At 43.8% G+C, this 20,899-nt stretch overlaps 1 protein-coding gene across 1 annotated transcript in view; it reads left to right on the top strand.

Annotated features, from left to right (window-relative positions):
- Positions 1-20,899, top strand: part of SLC9A9 (solute carrier family 9 member A9) — a 172,777-nt gene that overhangs the window by 9,004 nt on the left and 142,874 nt on the right. Inside the window, exons 5-7 of the mRNA XM_056498959.1 lie at positions 3,155-3,357; positions 6,196-6,273; positions 6,779-6,855. Coding sequence (XP_056354934.1) covers positions 3,155-3,357; positions 6,196-6,273; positions 6,779-6,855 — 358 coding nt within the window. The remainder of the gene's footprint in view (positions 1-3,154; positions 3,358-6,195; positions 6,274-6,778; positions 6,856-20,899) is intronic.

Below are 20,899 nucleotides of genomic sequence, written 5' to 3'. Positions count from 1 at the left end.
ACATAGAAAGACAAAACCAGGAAGTTTTACAGTAACTGCAAAGTGCTGAACAGCCACAAATTGAACACAGCCTGATAGAATGTTCTATTTAAAGTAGAGAACAGATGAAAGGGTGGGTAGCCTTTTTTTTTCTTTTTTTTTTTTTTTTTTTTGCATAGTTTCTGTAGGAAAATTCAGTTTTAGGCTGAATACTTCCAGCTAGAAAAAAAAAAAAAAATAAAACAACCATACGGTCCATTTAGAAACTTGAATAGCTGAGGTGCAATTTTTTTTATCAAAACAATGGTTCAATAATAAATATAGCTCTATTTAATTTTAAAATCTTTCTACAAAGTAAAAAAACCCAAAAGCATTTCAAATAATGCAGAATTAATTCACAAGAATTAATTCAGCATTATTTTGTAAAGTGTGTATATATATATATATATATATATATATATAGCAAGGCATTTAGCTTGAAAGCATTTAAAGACTCAAATTGTTTTGTTTGTTTTGAGACCTAACTGAAAAATCACTCACAAACAACGAGGAAGAATACAGACTTACATGTTCATTCATTCACTGGTTTTCCTGAGTCTCAGAGAGCAAGTTTCTTTGCACATTGTAGTTGGGTTTGATAACAGACCACAAATAGTAAACTCAACTTAGTTCCTGATTTCTGCTCACCAGGGAGACAGGTGGGAATGACAGAGCTTCCTATACAAGAGCACACTCAGGAATAGTGTGGGAGAGGATCTATGCCAGCACTGATGAAAACAAAGCCATGTGTCAGGGATCAGAGCAGGTGACAGTTCTCATAACACCAGGGTGTGACCTCCAAGTGCTGGAGAGGACACAAAGAGCCAATAAAACACCAAAGTGCCTGTAGCTCCCTCCTGCAAGGCCAGATATCTTTAAATGCCCCAGCCATAAACCATTAGGTACCAAATTCCCCATACAAGGTGTAAACCATGGCCCTTCACAGTGTAGCAATAGTCCAGAGCTACACAAACAGTGACAAACTGAATGCAAATATCCAAATTCCTCATTTTCTCCAGAGCTCAGGTATTAGGCTCACAGAGAGGTACCACCACCCAGCTCTGAGTAAAGAGACTAAAACACTCTTGCAAGTAGGCAGCCAGAATTGAGCTGCAACAACCAAAAACCCAAACCAGCAGCAGGCCAGGCTGTGCCTTTTATATGGGAGGTTAATTACCAAATTTAAAGTGAAATTGTTCTCAGCTTCAGTAATTGTCACCCCTAGGGAGAGGGTGGTACCCCCCAGGTGGAGGTGAGGCTGGTTGCAGAGGCACCAGCCTTCAACTTTGTGCTCCATGGGATTAGTTGGTCAGGCTGGAAGGAAAATATAAAAAGGCTGAATGACAGAAGAGCCATTGTGGTGCTCACATAAAATGGCTTTGGGTTGCAGTGGTTAGAGGTGTTCCAGCAGGTTTGAGGGGACAGGAGTGCAGAGGGAAAGCTGACTCACAGGAGCCCTTTGCAGCCCTTCTGAGGATCCCATTCAGTGTGTTTGGAGTGAGGAACACTCAGTTCTGGATTCAGCTTTGGTGCAGGTGTCCAATGCTGAACACTGTGATTCTTACACCTTCTAAATCCAGTATGCCCCTTGTGATGGAACTGTAGTTGCTTTCTGCTGGTGTGTTCTGAGTATCCCTATTTCTCACAGGCAGAAATAGATGGAACAGGTCCCAGAAAGATGAATCTCTGAACCTCAGTAAAACAGAGGATTTCACTGTCTTCCTGATTACAACATTCACAATGAAGAAATGTTGGGACTCAGAAGACAGTATCACAAATGTGGGAAAATCAAATTAAGGCAGAAACTGACATTTTTTAGTGGTGAGGTGAAGAGAGGAATATAATTCTTGAGACAAATAAATATGAAATAAAATCTTAAATATTTGGAAAGAACAAGTAATGCATCCCTGAATGTTGTTCCTATAGAAAGCATTTACCAGCTGACTAGATGAAATCCTGAGGAAAGAACATTCCTGTTTCACTCAGGAGTTTGGCACGGTGACTTGAAAAATCCCTCCAATGGTCACATCTATGATTAAAAATTTTATCCTGCTTCCACTGAAGAACTTGGAAAACCTGCATTGCCTTCAGCTGAAACATGACTGAGCTGTAGTTAGAGTGAGATTTTGCTGAAAGATCTCACTTCAAAGGAGAGTTGAAACTTTTTTAAAAAAATCTGTAACGTTAGTGACAACCTTTTCTGTTTCAATGCTGGATTTAAATGTGCTTAAAACACTTTTTGAATTCTGCCAGTATCCTTGCACAGGCTTTGGTGAATATCTACAAAATATTTCTGTTACCTGAGCAGATTAAGTAATACCTGGTAATAGAAGTGTGTCAGAGGCTATAGTTTAAAACATTGAGTCATAAGGATAAAAATGGTAAAGGAAACCTGTAAGAATGAAAAACATCAAGTCTTGTTCAAGCATCAAATTGAGTTGAATTTTTAATGCATTTGAAATTGAATTTAAAAATTAAATATGTGATTCTTCTAGAGGAAACCTAATAAAAGTAAGCTGAAAACCCTGACAGTTTTAACTAATGAATGGTTTCCTGGTTTCTGACTCATGATTTTGGACATCTGGGCTGACCACTGCCAAAGTCATGTTTCATAGTTGCACATGCAGCACTTGCTTCCCTTCACATGTGCATACTTTCCCCTAACATTCTGAGGAATTCTGTCTTTTACTACAGCTAGATTTATTATCTGATTTATTGCATGAATGCTGTGTCAGAGTTTTGTCCCCATAAATGAAGTGTGTAAAATACCCAACAGCACAGCTGATCTTCACAAGCTCAGTTCAGCACAAGAGTGGTGCAGGCATCTCCCTGCTCTAAACAACCTTTGAAAATGCAGTTGATGAGAAACTCAGTTAATTATTATGACAGCAACTGGATCACAAAAATAAGAATATGACTGTTTATATGTCAAACCAACATCTGCATTCTAATGAAATGACCATTTTGGAAGAATATTTTGTGATCATTCATGAAGTGTTGAGAGAGGTTCTGTAAATGTAGGAACACTGTGAAGGTATCCTAGCTTTGGCAGAGCTAATTTTTCTTTAAATGTGCAGCATCAAATACTTAAAAGTACTTGAATATCTTTCTTTTTTTTTTTTTTTTTACTCTCCAGGCCTTGTAATGGGATTAATTATACGTTATGTGACAAAATCACCAGATGTTGAAAGTGGGACTGTTTATGAATGTGAAAGGTTGAAATCTGGGCCATCCACTCTGCTTATTAATATAACTAACCAAGTCTACGAATATCAATACAAAAGAGAGATCAGCCACCACAATGTCAATGGTCACCAGGGCAATGCAATGCTTCAAAAGGTAAAACCTATCTTATTTTTGCTCTAAATTAGGATATTGTAAGTTATATGTTTTATTTTCATGCTTGAGAGAGGAAAACAAGATTCAAGTTAAAATGAATTTAGGGTGGGCAAGGTAGGTGAAGAAGAAGAACAGTAAAGGAAAGGAAGCATGGTGGAACCCTGACCATCATTTATCTCCAAGCTGACTGTGCATTCACAGAATGGTTGCTTCAGCTGTTTCAAATGACAGTCCCAGCTCCTGCAGACACTGAGTTCATTGCACACGCAGCTGTTAACTTGGATTTATTGCCACTAAACCTTTATAAACACCACTGACATCTTTATTTTTCCTGAGTCTTCCAAGTAACTCGCTCTGGCACAATAATGCAAGGGGAGGTACCTCCTGTGGATAACACAGGAAACTGCAAACTCTAAACATTTTACAAAACACAAACTTGTAAATATATTACAGACTTGTAAAACTTAATATACACTTAAATTCATCACAACATTCTCATACATTCTTCCACTCCTGCAGTGGTCCTCAGTAGGGACTTCACTGCCATGGGGAGACAGCATTGGGACAACTCAGGCTGGGTGCAAAAAGGGAAGTGTGGGAGAAAATTTGTAGTCTTTCACAATGTCATGGTCTTTTCTTTTTTTTCCAGTATATAACTTATATTTTACTTTGTCAGTACAGTCTTTCCCTGCCCATGAAATTTTGCTTCTTATAATGTTCACTTTTTATCAAAATGGCGCTGGAACGCAGAGACACTTTCTAAAACCTGGATTTTGTGCTCGAAGACATTGTATATTCACATGAAGCTCCTAAGCCCTTATCAGTGGCTTTTTACAATACTGCAATGTATTATCTTGCTTTTTTCCAAGTATTATTGTTTGTCTAGGACAGTAATGCATGATCCTGTGTGTTATACAGTTCTTGTTAGGAAAACTTTCAAGTTATGTTTAGAACGGGGAGCTCAGCAGAATTAGGATTTAACCATCTGCTCAAATTTCCTGCTGATGCAGCACCATTGTGTGCCTGTCTGCTGTTACTGCCAGACTTGCCCTTCTCAGAAAGAACTCGACTGTCAAGGACCATTAGAGTTGTGGTGGGTGGAGACAGGAAAACACTGTGGCAGTCAGACTAGTCAGGTTTTGCTGAATCTCCATCCTTTTTCCTGCTAGTTGGTTGCAGTTGCAGCTTTGTCTTAGTCAAAGTGCATGTTTAGTTTCCAGGGCATATGTACTAATCCATTGCATTTAATCATCTTCATTAGACCTGGCACTGAAGCTGACTCAGGAGAAAGGAGGAGCAATGACTTGCACTGAAATTATTCTTACCCTTACAGAGAACTGCCTGATCATGTTTCCATAGTCTCACTTTGCTGGAAAGTTCTTGAAAGGCTCAACTGTGAATTGTAGTTCCTCTAAATTATTGGAGATACCTCAGTCTGCCTGGCTTTTAACTTGTTTTTCCTTTAAAATTACCTGGCAGATGCCCTTTTGAAAAGAAAATAAATAAAAAAGGAAAGGGGGATGAATTCAGCTGTATTTAGGAGACAATAACAATGCCTGGCAGCCTTCCTGACTGGCAAAAGCACTAATGCAAAAAACAGAAAGCATGATCACACCAGCTCTGGGTTTTGTAGAACTGTAATTCTCTTTTGACTGCTTTAAAAGCATTTACTTAGCCTTTTATCAGAGAGAATAGATTGTGCCATGACTTACAAACATGTATTCTTCAGAACATGATTTTGAATAATAAAACAATGCAGTCAGCATTTCTGATGCCCACAGAAAAAAAAATATTTTAACATATCTGCTGAATTAATTCCAAAATTAAAATTTGAGAATGTTAGTTCATATATAAAGAAAATCCTTTTTCCATCATGTTTTCAATGATGGTGCCAGCACAGCTAATGTTGCTGGCAGGTTATTTGGCTAGATTTTTTAGCTTTATAACTCAAAGTGGGCAGGATGGAAAAAAGTCTCAGCTCTCACTTCCTGTTTATTGAATCAAGCTGTCTGTTAGTAAGAAGGCAGAAGCAATTTCGTAGGCAGGTTTTACTCTTTTGAAGGAAAAGCCTTAAAGTATCACTTCATCTGAACAAAGGAGCTGCAAGCCTTTGCACTAATTACCTCCTCTCTTAAAAGTATTGGTATAGTATAGCCCACTGACAGAACACTAAGCAGTACACAGGCTTATTTAAGTTGGGGGTTTTTGTCTCCAGCAATGCTGTAATTTTAAAGAGAATTCTATTCTACTGAAAGCTATTTGTAATGAATTGCAATGGCTGAGCAATGTACTTGGTTCTTCTCTGTGCCAGAAGTTGAAGGCCAATATGATCAGTGCACTTCCTCATTCTAAAAACCTCTCTTTTAATGGCTGTTTTGTAAATCATTTCCTTCAAAGGAAATGTTACACTGGTTTTGGTGGTGTAGGCCTTTTCTGTACATGCAGAATTGAGGCACAACACCACTGATGTGTCTTTCCTGGAAGTGGCCAGGAGATCCATGTCTGAACCAGGAGTCAGTTAAGTCATGGGACTGCCAAGCTGGATGTCTGGGAGGGCAGCTGCTGGCACAGGTAACACTGCTTTTATGTGTTCCCTGTAATGTAGCACTGACAGATTTCCTTCTTGAAGGAATACTTTTCAAGCAGTAATCTGCATCTATAAGCTGTAAGGAACTACACATCTATGCTTGCAAAAAAAAAAAAACAACTCAGAATATCCTTCAAACAGTGGAGATGAGCCTGAGATCAGTTCTGATAAGAAGATACAATTAAAAACTATCATATCAAATTCAGTGCTACTTTATTTGTCCTTACCCTCTCTTTTGTCCTTCCTGGCAGATGACCTTTGATCCTTCCATCTTCTTCAACATTTTGCTGCCGCCCATTATATTTCATGCTGGATATAGTTTGAAGAAGGTATGTGTCTTTTCCTGATGTGACAAAAGGGACTGAGTGTGGCTGCTGCTCTGTAGACCCAACAGGCCAGTGACAGAGGACAGGGTCAGTCAGAAAATAACAATTTTATTGCCTGTAAGGACTTGTCAGGAATGGGTTTAAATGAATGATTCATGGCCCTCATTCTGCTCCCTTTCTGTCCCTGTGCAAAGATCTGAGTGTGCAGCTTATAACACTTAGGCCTCCCTGTTTTCAGACAGACCACTTTGTTTCCAATGTGAACTTCTGCTATGACCTTGAAACATTTGGCCATATACATAAAAAAGAGGGAACCTTGATGGCATTCTACCAGGGGAAAAAAATACAACCTTCAAGTTGTATTTTCCAAAATAACTGAAGTAGCCAATATTGCTCCATCTTCTATATGTGTTATGACAAATGGCACTTCTAGATGTGTTTCTACTTGGTCTGAATACTTTTGATTTACTATATAACAAAATACTTTCTTTCAAACTTTCCTCCCCAGAGACATTTTTTTCGTAACTTAGGATCAATTTTAGCCTACGCCTTTTTGGGAACTGCCATTTCCTGCATTGTCATAGGGTAAGTGAGTGCCTTCTGCTATTATCACATGCTTGGTGTTTCTTTCAATTAAAAACTAAACTGTAAAGAGAATTGCAGACCCTGCATGGTCAACATACTTAGCAACTGGTGTATCAGGTACAGTAATTCCTTCTCAAGGAATGCTGAGATTGAAAAGGCAAAACGCCTGGATAGCCAAGAACTGTCCCAGGCATTGAGAAAATTGTGTCCTTCATTTTTGGTCTATGACTGGTGTAAGCATGAACACTCCATAGTTTTAACCATCTGTCCTGAGAAATATTACTGTTCTCTCAATTGGCATTCTATGCTTCTAACTGGAATTTCTTCTAGAAAAGGACAGATCTCTAACAGTAAAGGAAGGACTTTAAATCTCAGAGGCAGTAGGAATAGATACCTCCTGGCATGTATGAAAAATAACTGGAGTCATTTCAAAGGCTAAGTGAAATTTGTAGTTGAAGATCACATGAAAAGCCTCAGTCTGGAACTATGTGTGAATTGAGCCTGGCTGTGACTAAACGGCTTCTACAGAAAAAGAGGAAGGAAAAAAAGCAGAGTGGCAAAATACCCTGTTTTATTTCCAGACCTGCTTAGGGAAAAAATTCTAGTTCTGTGCCAAAATTTGCCTAACCAAAGAAAATATTTGCTACTCAGAAATGGATTATATATTTCCAGGATAACATGGTGTGAAAATTCTGTTTGTCTGTGTGCTTAGCTCACTCAAAATTAAACAAAACATTTCAAAATCCTTTTGGACCTTAAAATTTCAAGTTTTTAATAGTATTTATGAATACCACACAGACATTTCAGCTCTCACATTCTGGGAAAAATTCCTGATGGAGTTGAAAACAAAGGAGCAGAGTTGGACTCTGCAGTGAGAAGTCTCTGTGCCTGCCCAGAGCCTTGCTGCGAGGAGCAGGGCACTGCTCCCAGTTCAGCCTGAGCATCACTGACATCCCCTGGCATTTCTGTGCTGGGCACTTGCAGGGATAGCTGAGCTACCTCAGTCTGGATGGTCTGGAAACCTACTACAAGAAGTTCTAATTAAGAACAATTCCTACTAACAATTCAAAGTTCAAGCCCAAAGTCAGGGATAAAGATCCAAAGGAAACCTCAAGGTAGAGAGTAGTAAGCCCTGGGCCTTGCACTGTGTTCTTGTACAAACCCACAGCCCCCACTGGAGTCACTGTAGAGAAGGCAGTAATATATTCAGAGCAGGGCTTGTGTGAATGTGAGCCATGTTTGCATAATGTACATGTCAGGATAAGAAGGAGATAACGACTGCACGAAGAAGAAAGATGATATGAAAACTTCACTGAAGGGAATGAAAAGTAATTCCTAAAAGAAAAATATGTCCTAAGAGAGAAAGGGTAAGGAACTAGTTGCTGTTACAAAAGAGAGGGCAGAACCCTGAGGTACTTCACGGCCACATTGCTGCAGACAAATATTTTGTGCACAGGTATGATCCAACATGTGCCTTCTTCTCATTATATGAGCACAACACACACATATGCAGCACCTCAACATCCACAAAGCTCTGGGTGTCTGCAGCCTCTCCCTGGGGCTGTGCTGCTGCATGAGTTACACAGCTCTGTGTAAACCCTCCCTGAAGTGCCAGGGCACAGCCTGGAACAAAGAAAGACCAGACCTCTCTTTGTCAACCAGAAACAGCTGGGAAATATCATTAATAAAGAACAGAAACATCATTTGGATTTGCTGCAAACTCTTAGAGTGCTAAAACGTTGCCATGGAACACAGGGATACAATGGTGCCTGTCTGCTCTTTGTGAGTCTTTGCTTTTGTGTGAAAGGCCTCAAGAAAGAGGAGCTGTGTGGAATTGGAGTGAAAAGGCTATAATCAGATATTCCCACTGAGGGTGGGGGAAGGAGGAGTAAGAGAGATTGTTTTTTTTAGTGAAGCTTGTGCCAAAACATACGTGCTTTCAGCTAAGTACTGCTCTAAGGAATGCCCGCCCATATTAGCTGTAAGACTGTCCTCAGCCATTTAACACACATGAAAGATATAAATCTTTCCCAGCAGAGCAAATTATGCCTTTTACACCTGACTAGCAAGGATCCATGTAGAGAGATCCCATGAGGGAAAGGGGAAATTCTCCCTCTCCAAGCCATATTGACTGCAGAATTGCTGAAGTAGCCCCTTTCATGGTGAACAGTCTGCTCACTCCGGGTCTGCATGACATAAAATCATATTAAATCCAGTCTTTAAACAGATCTTTTCTCTGTCAGTGGTTCCAGCTTCCCATCTTCTGAAGAGTAGTGTGGAGTATCTCTGGGATAGCTGTTCCAAAGACAATCTTTCTGTTTATCCAGTTGGAATTTCCCTTGCTTCACCTTGTGACTTTTGCCCCCCATCCTTTCCCTGTGCAGCCTTAAGAAGGTGGCTTCATGTTCTCTGTGCCCCCCTGAAGACAGCACTTAGCTCCACTCCCATCTACATGAGGGAGATCAGCTTCTGTCTCTTCTCATACACCACAGCCCTCAAATTATCTTGGTGGCTCTCTGCTGAGCTGTCTCCTGCACTGGAGTCTAAACTGAAACACTTTTTTCCACATGTCAGCTCCCAGGTGCCAACAAAAGACTTAATGGCTTCTCTTGGTTTGCTCCCATGAGCACAGTGTGGTTTGCAGTCATAGTTGCTCTTGTGAAGTCCCACTCTGGTTTGTGTATTGTGACCACTGTAAGCTGAAGCACCACTGATCTGATGCTAATCAGTGAGTGCAGGAAAACTGGGCTGCTGAAGTATTAAATTAACATTTGCCTCTTGCCTTTTTTTATATTCTGCATCTTAGGAAGAAGCAGGGAGAAGGACCTAATGTTAACTTCTGCAAGGAATAGTGCTCTCTTCCCTTAGATTCTATTTTTAATAAACTGTGCTTTGGTGCATCTTCCAGAATTGATGTCTGTCATAGATATTTTCTATTTTGGTAATGAAAGAGTGCTTAAGTATTTGGAAAAATCTTGACACTGTGGTAACAACCTATCAGAGCAACATATTGAGTGGCAGAGGGTGTAGAACTATTTGCATTTTTCCCCCTCTTGAAATCCTTTTGACTTCTTTGATGAGCATTCTCAGTGGCAGCCAGGGCCAAAATGCCTATGCACAAGAGCACTGACATCATTAAGCTGGTCTTATCTGTGATTTTTTATTTGGTTTCACTAGGGTTCTCTCGAATTGCAATGCCAAAACCACATTTTCAATATTCAGAATGCAGCATGTTTGCAGCCACTTACTCGTATTTTTCCAGCCTGTCTACTATGTTTGGCAAGGCCTGATTTTTCTGGAATTTAAACCTCTGAGTGTGCAACTCAAATAACAAATGTGTTTACAGAAAATGTAGGCCAAGTTTGATCTGTCTTTGTGGTTGCAGTGAGAATTTTGCTTGAATAAAGCTGAGATTAAAAATGGGGTTTGGATCAGAAAAAGTAGAGTAATTGTAGTTTTGAGCAAGTGAAGTTACGAGCTGCAAATGACTGATAATAGTTCTGTTAGGAAAAATCATTCCAGGATGATCCTATTCTAAGAGGAAAGATGTTGGTGTTTTTATGAGCTGATCAGTTTGCACCTTCTCTGGCTGGGAGACAGGGCTTCTCCACATTTCAGTGGGAGCCACAGGTGGTTAGTTTGGCTCAATTCATTCCAGTACATCTGTAAGCACAGGGATGCTGGATTTACAGTAACCATATCAGGTCATTTCATGGCAATCAGTGCTCAGAATTCTACTTCTAATTAAAAAACCTCATCAAATCAAAGTTTTCTTTTGTGCAACTGTGTTTAACTGCAGTGACTAACAGTTTGGACAAAGTCTTCCTTGACATTTAAATTCAAGTGTGGGGAATAAGTCATCATACTTGATTCTCACAGGCAGTTAAGAATCCTTTCCTTTGCCATTTCTCACTATTCTACAAATGAATATTCAAATGATATTTGCATATGGTTGCTAAATGCTGACACTACAGTAATACTACATAATAAATATAATTAATTTAATATAATAGAATATAATACACTGTAATATAATCAACATATACTTTCTAAATTCTTTCTTTTAAAAACTGAATGTTAAATGGTTTTACTTGAAAACCAGGACAATTTTTTGTTCTTGTTTCTGTACATAGATAGATATATACATGTATAAGTAATTTTTTTAAAGAGAAAAAAAAAGGAGTATCAAGAATATCAAATACCAATCCAGATATTTTTATTGATCATGAGATTAGATTATTTTTTATGAAAGTAGACATTCTCCATTCAAATATCTGTGGTATCAAGATTCCACCTTCACATGAAATTTTTTTCTTTATTCTGAACTGTACTGTTAGGGCAGTCCCTCTTTGTGCCTTGGGCTGAATTAATAACATTATTGCTCAAATGCAGCACTAGCAAGAAAGGTTCAACCTTCCTTAGCATAGTTTACCTGGGTAAGACACATCCTGACATAACTGTCCAGTCAGGAATTTAGTTCTGTCATTGTTATACCTACCCAAACATTATTCTAAAAGGAGACACCTACCCAAAAGCTTCAGCAGGCAGTAGTTGTGGTCACTGAGCTCTGCAAGACTGGGGATATTTTTTTTATTTTCATAAGTATTTTGGTGGTTTGGCAAAGGCTAGAGGGGAGTTTAGTGAGGCTTGGGGTGTGTTTATTGCTTTCTGTTTGAAGCTTAATGGAAAATACAAGTGGGGTCTGCTGATAGGGAGCAGTACTGATCTTGTAATCTGGCTGCTCTTTCTCACTGGAGGGCTATGGATAGACTTTACAGCTTGGAAATGAAACACTTGTAGCTATGTGCTCCAGCAGAGCAAAGCCAAATAGTTTTTGGCTTGAATTTACTATGTGGTGCTGAGGGATTCTTCTGGATTTTGGAACTGTTTCTGCAAGGGAAAATGGGGCCAGGTTAAGGGTAACAAAAATCAAAATCTTCTCTGTTACAGAGCTCTCCATAAACAAAGCAAATACTATTACAAGGATTATCTTGTATCTTGTTTAGCTGCTGCATCAGCTAAACTCTTGCCTTCTAGGTGATAATTTTGTATTAATTTAGGCTTAATTTGTGTACAAGTAATATTTTTTCCTAATTAAAATACTGTTTTGAACTTCATGTTCCCATCAAACGACAAATAAAAACCCCCAGGTCCATCTTTCCTCCACACACCACTTGTAAATGGCAAATGCTTTATCTCCCCACAAGCAAGAATAAAAGCTTTCTTTTTGGTACAAACAGAAACTGGTGAGGGCGAGTGTTAAAGTATCTTAGTGCTGTAGAAATTAACAGAGGGAGAAAGAGGGAAGATTATATGTAGACCACTTTCCCTCCTCAGTGGTAAAACCCCCTGAACATCAGATGTCTGGCTTCAATAATTTCTAACAATCTTTTGAAGCCAGATACTCAGCCTATGAGTGGAAATAAAGACAAAACTAGTAAGAAAACATGCACTGAATATAGTGTAACTGTTGTAAGAGTACAGTTCCTGTGCTGGTACCCCTTTTTGAGTTTTTGGCTGCTTCCATGTCCCATCTTGGAGTGAATGCAGGCATTTTCTTTCAGTCGTGAGACAGTATTGTCCCAGTTTTGCCTTGACTTGAGGAAACTCAACAGAGATGATCTAACTGAAAAATCAAGCTAAGTTTCTCAAGATTTCTCCAAAGGCAGATGAACACTGAGCCCCAGCAGGAAAAGAAGTGTTTAGTTGTTAGTGTGCAGCTCAGTTGCCCAAAGCAGTAGCTTTGACTCTTTGGTCAGTCCAAATTTGAGGTAATCCCATTGCAGTCTGTGGAGTTGCCACCTGCAACTCAGAGCTGCAGTTGCAAGGGGTAGTTGCTGCTTCTCACTTTTTTTGGTGAATCCAAAATGGGTTTGTAAAGTGTAAGTTTAGAGAAGCTTGAAAATATACATGCACTGTGATACCTGGGTTGGGGAATTCTGCACAAGGAGTAAAGTGGGAAGAAGCTTCCTCAGAGAACTCAAAGAGTTCTCACAGGTCTAAAAGTTATCAAGTATTTTAAAAAGCACCTCGTATTTGTATGACATGTGAAATTATGGATAAGAAGCAGGATTAAATCAAGACACTGATATAAAATAGTGTTTCCCAGACCACTGACACCCACACAGAGTGTGTTCTTCTAAGAGTATTTTGTTGCCTTCAAGTATGTGTTGCTGCAAGTTCAGCCAGAATTTGTAGCTGTTTCGCAATAAGCATCTGACATTGTTTACTGCAGCAGAGCTGATCATGCAGAAAACAGTTTTTCTTGTCATAAACAGATGTGCCAAACAGCAGGGTGTAATTATTTGTATTGTACAGAAGAACCCTTCAGCACACTAAGGAAAAAAATGTATGATAAGGAACACCAAAGGTGTGGGGCTGCAGAGACAAACAGAACTTGGAATAGCAGGAGATTAATCTAAAATAAAAAAGGATGTTTAATTTGGTATTTGATACCCGGCAGGTATCCATCAAAAAATTTAAATTATACGCTCTTCTGAAAAACATGCAAATGACATTTGTTGCAAAACAGGCTAAACACTCAAGTCCAGATATTTCCCAAGAAGAAACCCTATCCTGGAAGGAAGAGTTAGTTTGTGTCGGTTTTGTTTGGTTTTGTGGGGTTTTTTTACAAAGTATCTTCCCAATTGCCTTGAAAGTCAAAGCTTTAACTGCAGGGATGAATACTCTTGAATAGAACTCCTCATGTCTTCTTCCCTGATATTCATGCATCCTTTAAGAATTAACATGCAATGCTAATGGCTTCCAAAGATTGCCAGTCCCCTATTTCTCTGGCTGTAGATCATCCATCCACCTGTGCAAACAAAGCTTCCTTGGCTGCAGCATTATCTGCAGTCTCAAGTTTGCCAGTCTGCTCTTGCAGTCTCTACAATGACTTTCAGGGAGAACATCTTTACAGAGCTGGTGAAATGGAAAATATCCATTCCCTATGGCCCCTTATCCTGAAATCCACTGCCCTTCTCAGTACATCCTCTTTTTCCAGAACAATTCCAGGCTACAGAGGAGATGAAAGCAGAGGGAGGTGCATTGACTCCGATGTGTTTGCTCATTTTCCACCTCTTACAGATATTTTTCCATACTGCATGAGAAACCTGCACACCAAGCCTGTAACTGGGGAAGGCATCTCCAGCTCAGCCTGTGCATTGCTCCAGGCCATAAATACCTGTATTGCTTTGCTAGGTTGTGAGCCAGGCAGCCAGTGTGACCTGTATCAGGAGCACATGGACGTGTGAATTGGTTGCAAAGTGCTTTGAGCTGCCTCATGGTGAAAAGTGCAACAGAAATTTAAAACAGAGCAGGAAAAACCTATTCCACTACAGTAGCATGGAGCTACCTGCAACCTGCAGTCTCTTCAAACTGACACATTTACTCTTAGAGAGATCAAATGCTGAGCAACATTGGGAAGTGCACAGGCAGCAAGCAGCTCATTGGAGCAGGAAGAGAGTGGGTGACTGAGTTCTCCTGCCTGTTACCTTGAAAATTTCATAATATGCCAGCTCAAAGGTTGCTTTGTTCTCCCACCCACCACCATTTTACATATCCTGCTTCTGAGCCAGTTGATCAAATGGTGCTCTTGTATCTGACAAGTCTTTTATTGAGCACAATGGGTTTTGGCCTGAAATGCTCTGTAAACACATCAGTTTTCATGATGGCCCTGGGACAGATGCTGCATTCATTGGAGACAAAACCTACAAAAGCTGGTCTGGCCAGCTAACCAGACCCTAGACAGTGAGAGGCAGATGACATTTAAATAGCACACAGAGCGTTTCTTATGATTATTAAGATGACAATAAATCATATAAGGTGTGTCCCTAGTCTTGGCTCTCCTTAAAATACTGATTTGTCTAAGAAACTCCATTACATTTGATTCCATTTTCCATACATTTGACAATGATGATAAATTGCATCAAGTTCAGTGGATGGCCACCAAGATGAACAGGGGCTGGGACATTTGACCCACAAAGAAGAAACTGAAGAAACTGGGCTCATTTAGCCTAAGCAAGAGGGGCTTTGAAGAGCTATTACCAAGAAAGAAAAGCCAGGCACTTTACAGTAGTACATGGTGAGAGGACAAAATTGACAGATGTAAAGTGTATTTTAAAAAGGTCTGACTTGATATAAGCAAAAACTTTTTCTTCATGAGGACACTCAAACATCGAAACAAGTAGTAGAGATGCTGCAGGTGTAATCTCCATCCTTGGAGGCTTTCACAGCCTAATTGGCTAAAGCTCTAACTACTCTGGCTTGAGCTCATAGCTGACCCTGCTTTGAGTAGGAATTTTGACTACAGACATCCCCTGGTCCCTCTGGAACAGAGCACCGGGACAGCGCGGCTGTGCCCGCATTGCTCACAGTACAGAGCACCGGGACAGCGCGGCTGTGCCCGCATTGCTCACAGTACAGAGCACCGGGACAGCGCGGCCGGGCCCGCAGTGCTCACAGTACAGAGCACCGGGACAGCGCGGCTGTACCCGCATTGCTCACAGTACAGAGCACCGGGACAGCGCGGCTGTGCCCGCATTGCTCACAGTACAGAGCACCGGGACAGCGCGGCTGTGCCCGCATTGCTCACAGTACAGAGCACCGGGACAGCGCGGCCGGGCCCGCATTGCTCACAGTACAGAGCACCGGGACAGCGCGGCCGGGCCCGCATTGCTCACAGTACAGAGCACCGGGACAGCGCGGCCGGGCCCGCATTGCTCACAGTACAGAGCACCGGGACAGCGCGGCTGTGCCCGCATTGCTCACAGTACAGAGCACCGGGACAGCGCGGCTGTGCCCGCATTGCTCACACATCAGAGCACCGGGACAGCGCGGCCGGGCCCGCATTGCTCACAGTACAGAGCACCGGGACAGCGCGGCCGGGCCCGCATTGCTCACACAGCAGAGCACCGGGACAGCGCGGCCGGGCCCGCATTGCTCACAGTACAGAGCACCGGGACAGCGCGGCCGGGCCCGCATTGCTCACAGTACAGAGCACCGGGACAGCGCGGCTGTGCCCGCATTGCTCACACAGCAGAGCACCGGGACAGCGCGGCTGTGCCCGCATTGCTCACAGTACAGAGCACCGGGACAGCGCGGCTGTGCCCGCATTGCTCACACAGCAGAGCACCGGGACAGCGCGGCTGTGCCCGCATTGCTCACAGTACAGAGCACCGGGACAGCGCGGCCGGGCCCGCATTGCTCACAGTACAGAGCACCGGGACAGCGCGGCCGGGCCCGCATTGCTCACAGTACAGAGCACCGGGACAGCGCGGCTGTGCCCGCACTGCTCACACAGCAGAGCACCGGGACAGCGCGGCCGGGCCCGCATTGCTCACACAGCAGAGCACCGGGACAGCGCGGCTGTACCCGCAGTGCTCACAGTCCAGAGCACCGGGACAGCGCGGCCGGGCCCGCATTGCTCACAGTACAGAGCACCGGGACAGCGCGGCCGGGCCCGCATTGCTCACACAGCAGAGCACCGGGACAGCACGGCTGTGCCCGCATTGCTCACAGTACAGAGCACCGGGACAGCGCGGCTGTGCCCGCATTGCTCACAGTACAGAGCACCGGGACAGCGCGGCTGTGCCCGCATTGCTCACAGTACAGAGCACCGGGACAGCGCGGCTGTGCCCGCATTGCTCACACAGCAGAGCACCGGGACAGCGCGGCTGTGCCCGCATTGCTCACAGTACAGAGCACCGGGACAGCGCGGCCGGGCCCGCATTGCTCACAGTACAGAGCACCGGGACAGCGCGGCCGGGCCCGCATTGCTCACAGTACAGAGCACCGGGACAGCGCGGCTGTGCCCGCATTGCTCACAGTACAGAGCACCGGGACAGCGCGGCTGTGCCCGCAGTGCTCACAGTACAGAGCACCGGGACAGCGCGGCCGGGCCCGCATTGCTCACAGTACAGAGCACCGGGACAGCGCGGCCGGGCCCGCAGTGCTCACAGTACAGAGCAGCGGGACAGCGCTCACAGTACAGAGCACCGGGACAGCGCGGCCGGGCCCGCAGTGCTCACAGTACAGAGCACCGGGACAGCGCGGCCGGGCCCGCATTGCTCACAGTACAGAGCACCGGGACAGCGCGGCTGTGCCCGCATTGCTCACAGTACAGAGCACCGGGACAGCGCGGCCGGGCGCGCAGTGCTCACAGTACAGAGCACCGGGACAGCGCGGCCGGGCCCGCATTGCTCACAGTACAGAGCACCGGGACAGCGCGGCTGTGCCCGCATTGCTCACAGTACAGAGCACCGGGACAGCGCGGCTGTGCCCGCATTGCTCACAGTACAGAGCATCGGGACAGCGCGGCCGGGCGCGCAGTGCTCACAGTACAGAGCACCGGGACAGCGCGGCTGTGCCCGCATTGCTCACACAGCAGAGCACCGGGACAGCGCGGCCGGGCCCGCATTGCTCACAGTACAGAGCACCGGGACAGCGCGGCTGTGCCCGCACTGCTCACAGTACAGAGCACCGGGACAGCGCGGCCGGGCCCGCATTGCTCACACAGCAGAGCACCGGGACAGCGCGGCCGGGCCCGCAGTGCTCACAGTACAGAGCACCGGGACAGCGCTCACAGTACAGAGCACCGGGACAGCGCGGCCGGGCCCGCATTGCTCACAGTACAGAGCCCCGGGACAGCGCGGCCGGGCCCGCAGTGCCCTCAGCGAACACCGGGTGGCGCCCGCGCTCCGCCCGCGCCGCCAGCCGGGCCCTCAGGCGGCGGCACGGCCGGGCCGGGCCTGGGCGCTGCGGGAGCGGGCGGGCGAACAGCGCTGCCCCCATCGCAAAACTCCATTCATTACATCCCCGGGGTTCTACTCAGGCCTTCTCCGGCTGGGGACCACCTGGGGGCCCAGTCCGGCACATCCAGACCCAGGATATGCTCCTGTTCCAGGTCGGGAGATGCCAGCGCCAGCTCTCCTGTTTATCCTGTGGCAGAGCAGCTTCCAAAGCCGGCGGCAGCCAGGACTCTTGCTTCTCTTTTCTCGGACTCTTAGCACGGGTTGTACTGGGGTTACTACAAGTTACTAAAGCATCATCCTTTACTTGTCAGTTTTCGAGCACTGATCGACCCAGGGGTTCTGAATAATACAATAAATGAAACAATTCCGATGAACTCCCTAAACTAAGGATGTCTTGAGGATACAACAGAGTTTCTTAGCTAAAATTGTTCCAGTCTGCAAAAATATCAGATGCTAATAATCAGTCTGATTTTCAAAAGTTTTCATGTAGTTTTCTAAGTAAGGACTTACCTACTGGAGTTGTGACACAACGATTTAAGGACATCACTAACAAAGTTACGCAATTTGTAAGGCTGCAGGAGTTGTTACAATGCCCTCCCAGTAAAAGGAATAGACTGCAAAACCCATTACAGTTGCAACCTCTCGCTGGCAAATTGCAGCCTCATTAGTAATCTTGGCAAGTTGATGAGGGTTTTACATTACTGATCCTCTTGTTAGCCCCTCAAGTGTGCCACTGAAGCGCTCTTTCGGGAGCAGTTTGTGGAAGAGAATGTTGTAAATATATTGCCTTTATAGGCAAACAGACGCTCTCTGTCTTTGGGACCATCAAACTGGCACATTCACGAACTCACAACTCACTTAAAAATAAATGGAAAGAGAAGGTAGTAGTTAAACCTGCCAAAAATTAGGATCTAATGATAATTGTAAGCACATAAATTTTGTAGTATTCTCCCAGTGAGCCAAGACACATGCAGTAACATAAAGTAGCTTCCTTTCCCCACAAAACTCTTTAATGGTGTGGATGTTCTAGATAACTTATAATTCTTCTATATGCAAGGATGACATATGTATATACATATATATATGCACATACATATGTATATGTATTTTTTTAATTGAAAAACAGATTTCTCTATCAAGAACATAATGACTGACTTAAATGCACTAACATTACTGTAGGGCAACAGCAGTTGTTCTCAGGCAGGCAGTAGGGGGTCCTGTTCAGGTACTCCACTAAGAGAAGAAATTTATATAATTAGGAATCCATCTGTCACAAGTGTCCCCAAGCACTCCCTCGGTGTCCCTCACACCACAGTCTGGCTGACAGCATGTGGTGATGCATGTAGTCAAAGAACATCATTATCTCTCCACTGTGCCTTGGTTTTTCTCGTAGTTTCTTTAAACCTGGCTGTTCTTCCATGAAACTGACCTGGGAGCTGTGGGGAATCCAAGCAGGCTCCTTCCACTTCAGCAGAGTGGTAGCAGTTTAACACATTTCCCAATAATTGCCCACAAATGCTTCATGAAGGACAAACAGTTCCACAAAGCTTCTCAGATAATATTCTCCCTGATGACAGAGTCTTGGGAAGTCTTTTCTACCAAAGAGAAGAAAGTGCCACACTGAGGTCAGCTCCTCATGGGCTGTAAACAAGGTGTCTGTAGCCACACTGTTCAAAATCTTTTCTCCTCCGTGTTCTTCCTCTATTACTGGCCCTTGTGTCGCTTCTGCTTTGAAAGAATTAATTATTCAAGCTGCCTACATGTCTCTTTTCAACAACAACTAGCTCCATTTTGTTACGAGGACAAAACCCTTCCCTAACAGCCAGGACAGATGGCTGAAGCCTGGCAGCACATTTCAGAGTGCCATACCTCTGTGTTATCAAACCTGGCCTTATTTGCAAACCTCCTTACCTTTGATAATTTATATTATAGTGCTACTCTTGAAGATATTCTTGTTGCACAAAAACATCATATTGAATTATTTTTAGTGCCTCATTAAGACAAAAAAACTGGGGAACATGATCCAGATGCAAACTAAAAGCTGAATAATCTAAAGAATACAAACTGTAATTTAATAAAATATCTTGTTTAAGGATTTATTAATTATTTCTCTTTTAACGTGTTGGGGATGGAAACACTGCAGTATTATTCAGCAAATATCCCTGCTGGAATACTTTTTTCTTGCCATATTGACACTATGTAAGCTGTGCTATCTCAAGGGAATATGTAACAGTGCAGTGCCAAGATGCTGTGCTAAGGTGTCTGTGCCTTCATACTTCCTTTCCTGCAGGGTTTTCTGCCTCTAAAAAGATGTCTGATTTGCCTTCTCACACTTTTTTGATTTGTTTGATCTTTATATTCTAACCCATTCTTAATTTCCTCTTGCTGGCCCATTTTGAAAGCCTCATGTATGATTTCCAGTTGATAAAATTGCCATTGAGATGTCCTTGCTCTCCCTTTAGCATTGATCATCATCACTCATGAACAGATGCTGGGGAGGCAGATGATCTTTCAAATGTAGCAAGGAAGACTGGGAGGAGAACGCCTGGAGGCAGATTCAAGCACTCAGAAGGATGTAGTGACACAGGCTGTGTTAGCTTGCTTCAGGGAGGGAGGGGAGCGAGAGCTGAACATCAAAGTGCAATGGAAATGTAAAATCCTCAGTTGTGTGATTTCTCCTTTCATCTGTCCTTTCTCTCCTGGCAAGGTGTTGCAGGCAGGTCTGCTTTCTGTGCCACCGAATAAACTCAAGCTTCAGTGAATGTAAATGGAGCCCCTGGACTGGTTTTTATATCCTTCAGAAGTTCTAACACTCTGAAATTAATTTGGGATTGGATATTTTCAATCAGCAAAAGCAGGTACAAACAATCTTTCTAGGACAAACAAGCACAGGTATTCTTCAGGCTCAAGTTGCCACAAGATGAGGAAGAGCAGGAAAATTTGGAATAATCCATCCTATGGGATGCCTTAGGCTGTTGAAGCCATACTGCATGGTGGTGGCAGACTGGCATCTGGGACAGAAGCTTTGGTGCAGGATCCTGCCTGTCCCATGGACCCCATGTCTCACTCCAAATACGGGGGACAAATACAGGTCAGTGTGCTGGGGCTCCTCAGCCTGAGTTCCCCAGCCAGGCCAGGCTCCTGCAGGCACTGCCCACCCTGGGCTCCCTCAGCCTGGCTGTGGGATCCACATGTGTCCCCTGACCTCACTGCTGCTGCCTGGCTGAGCCAGCCCTGCCATGCTCATCAGGTACCAGAGCAAACACTTGTCCCTTGTCCCCTTGTTCAGCCCA

Source organism: Oenanthe melanoleuca, chromosome 9 (genome assembly GCF_029582105.1).
Source record: "Oenanthe melanoleuca isolate GR-GAL-2019-014 chromosome 9, OMel1.0, whole genome shotgun sequence".
NCBI lineage: Eukaryota > Metazoa > Chordata > Aves > Passeriformes > Muscicapidae > Oenanthe > Oenanthe melanoleuca.
This window is presented reverse-complemented; position numbering and strand designations above follow the sequence as displayed.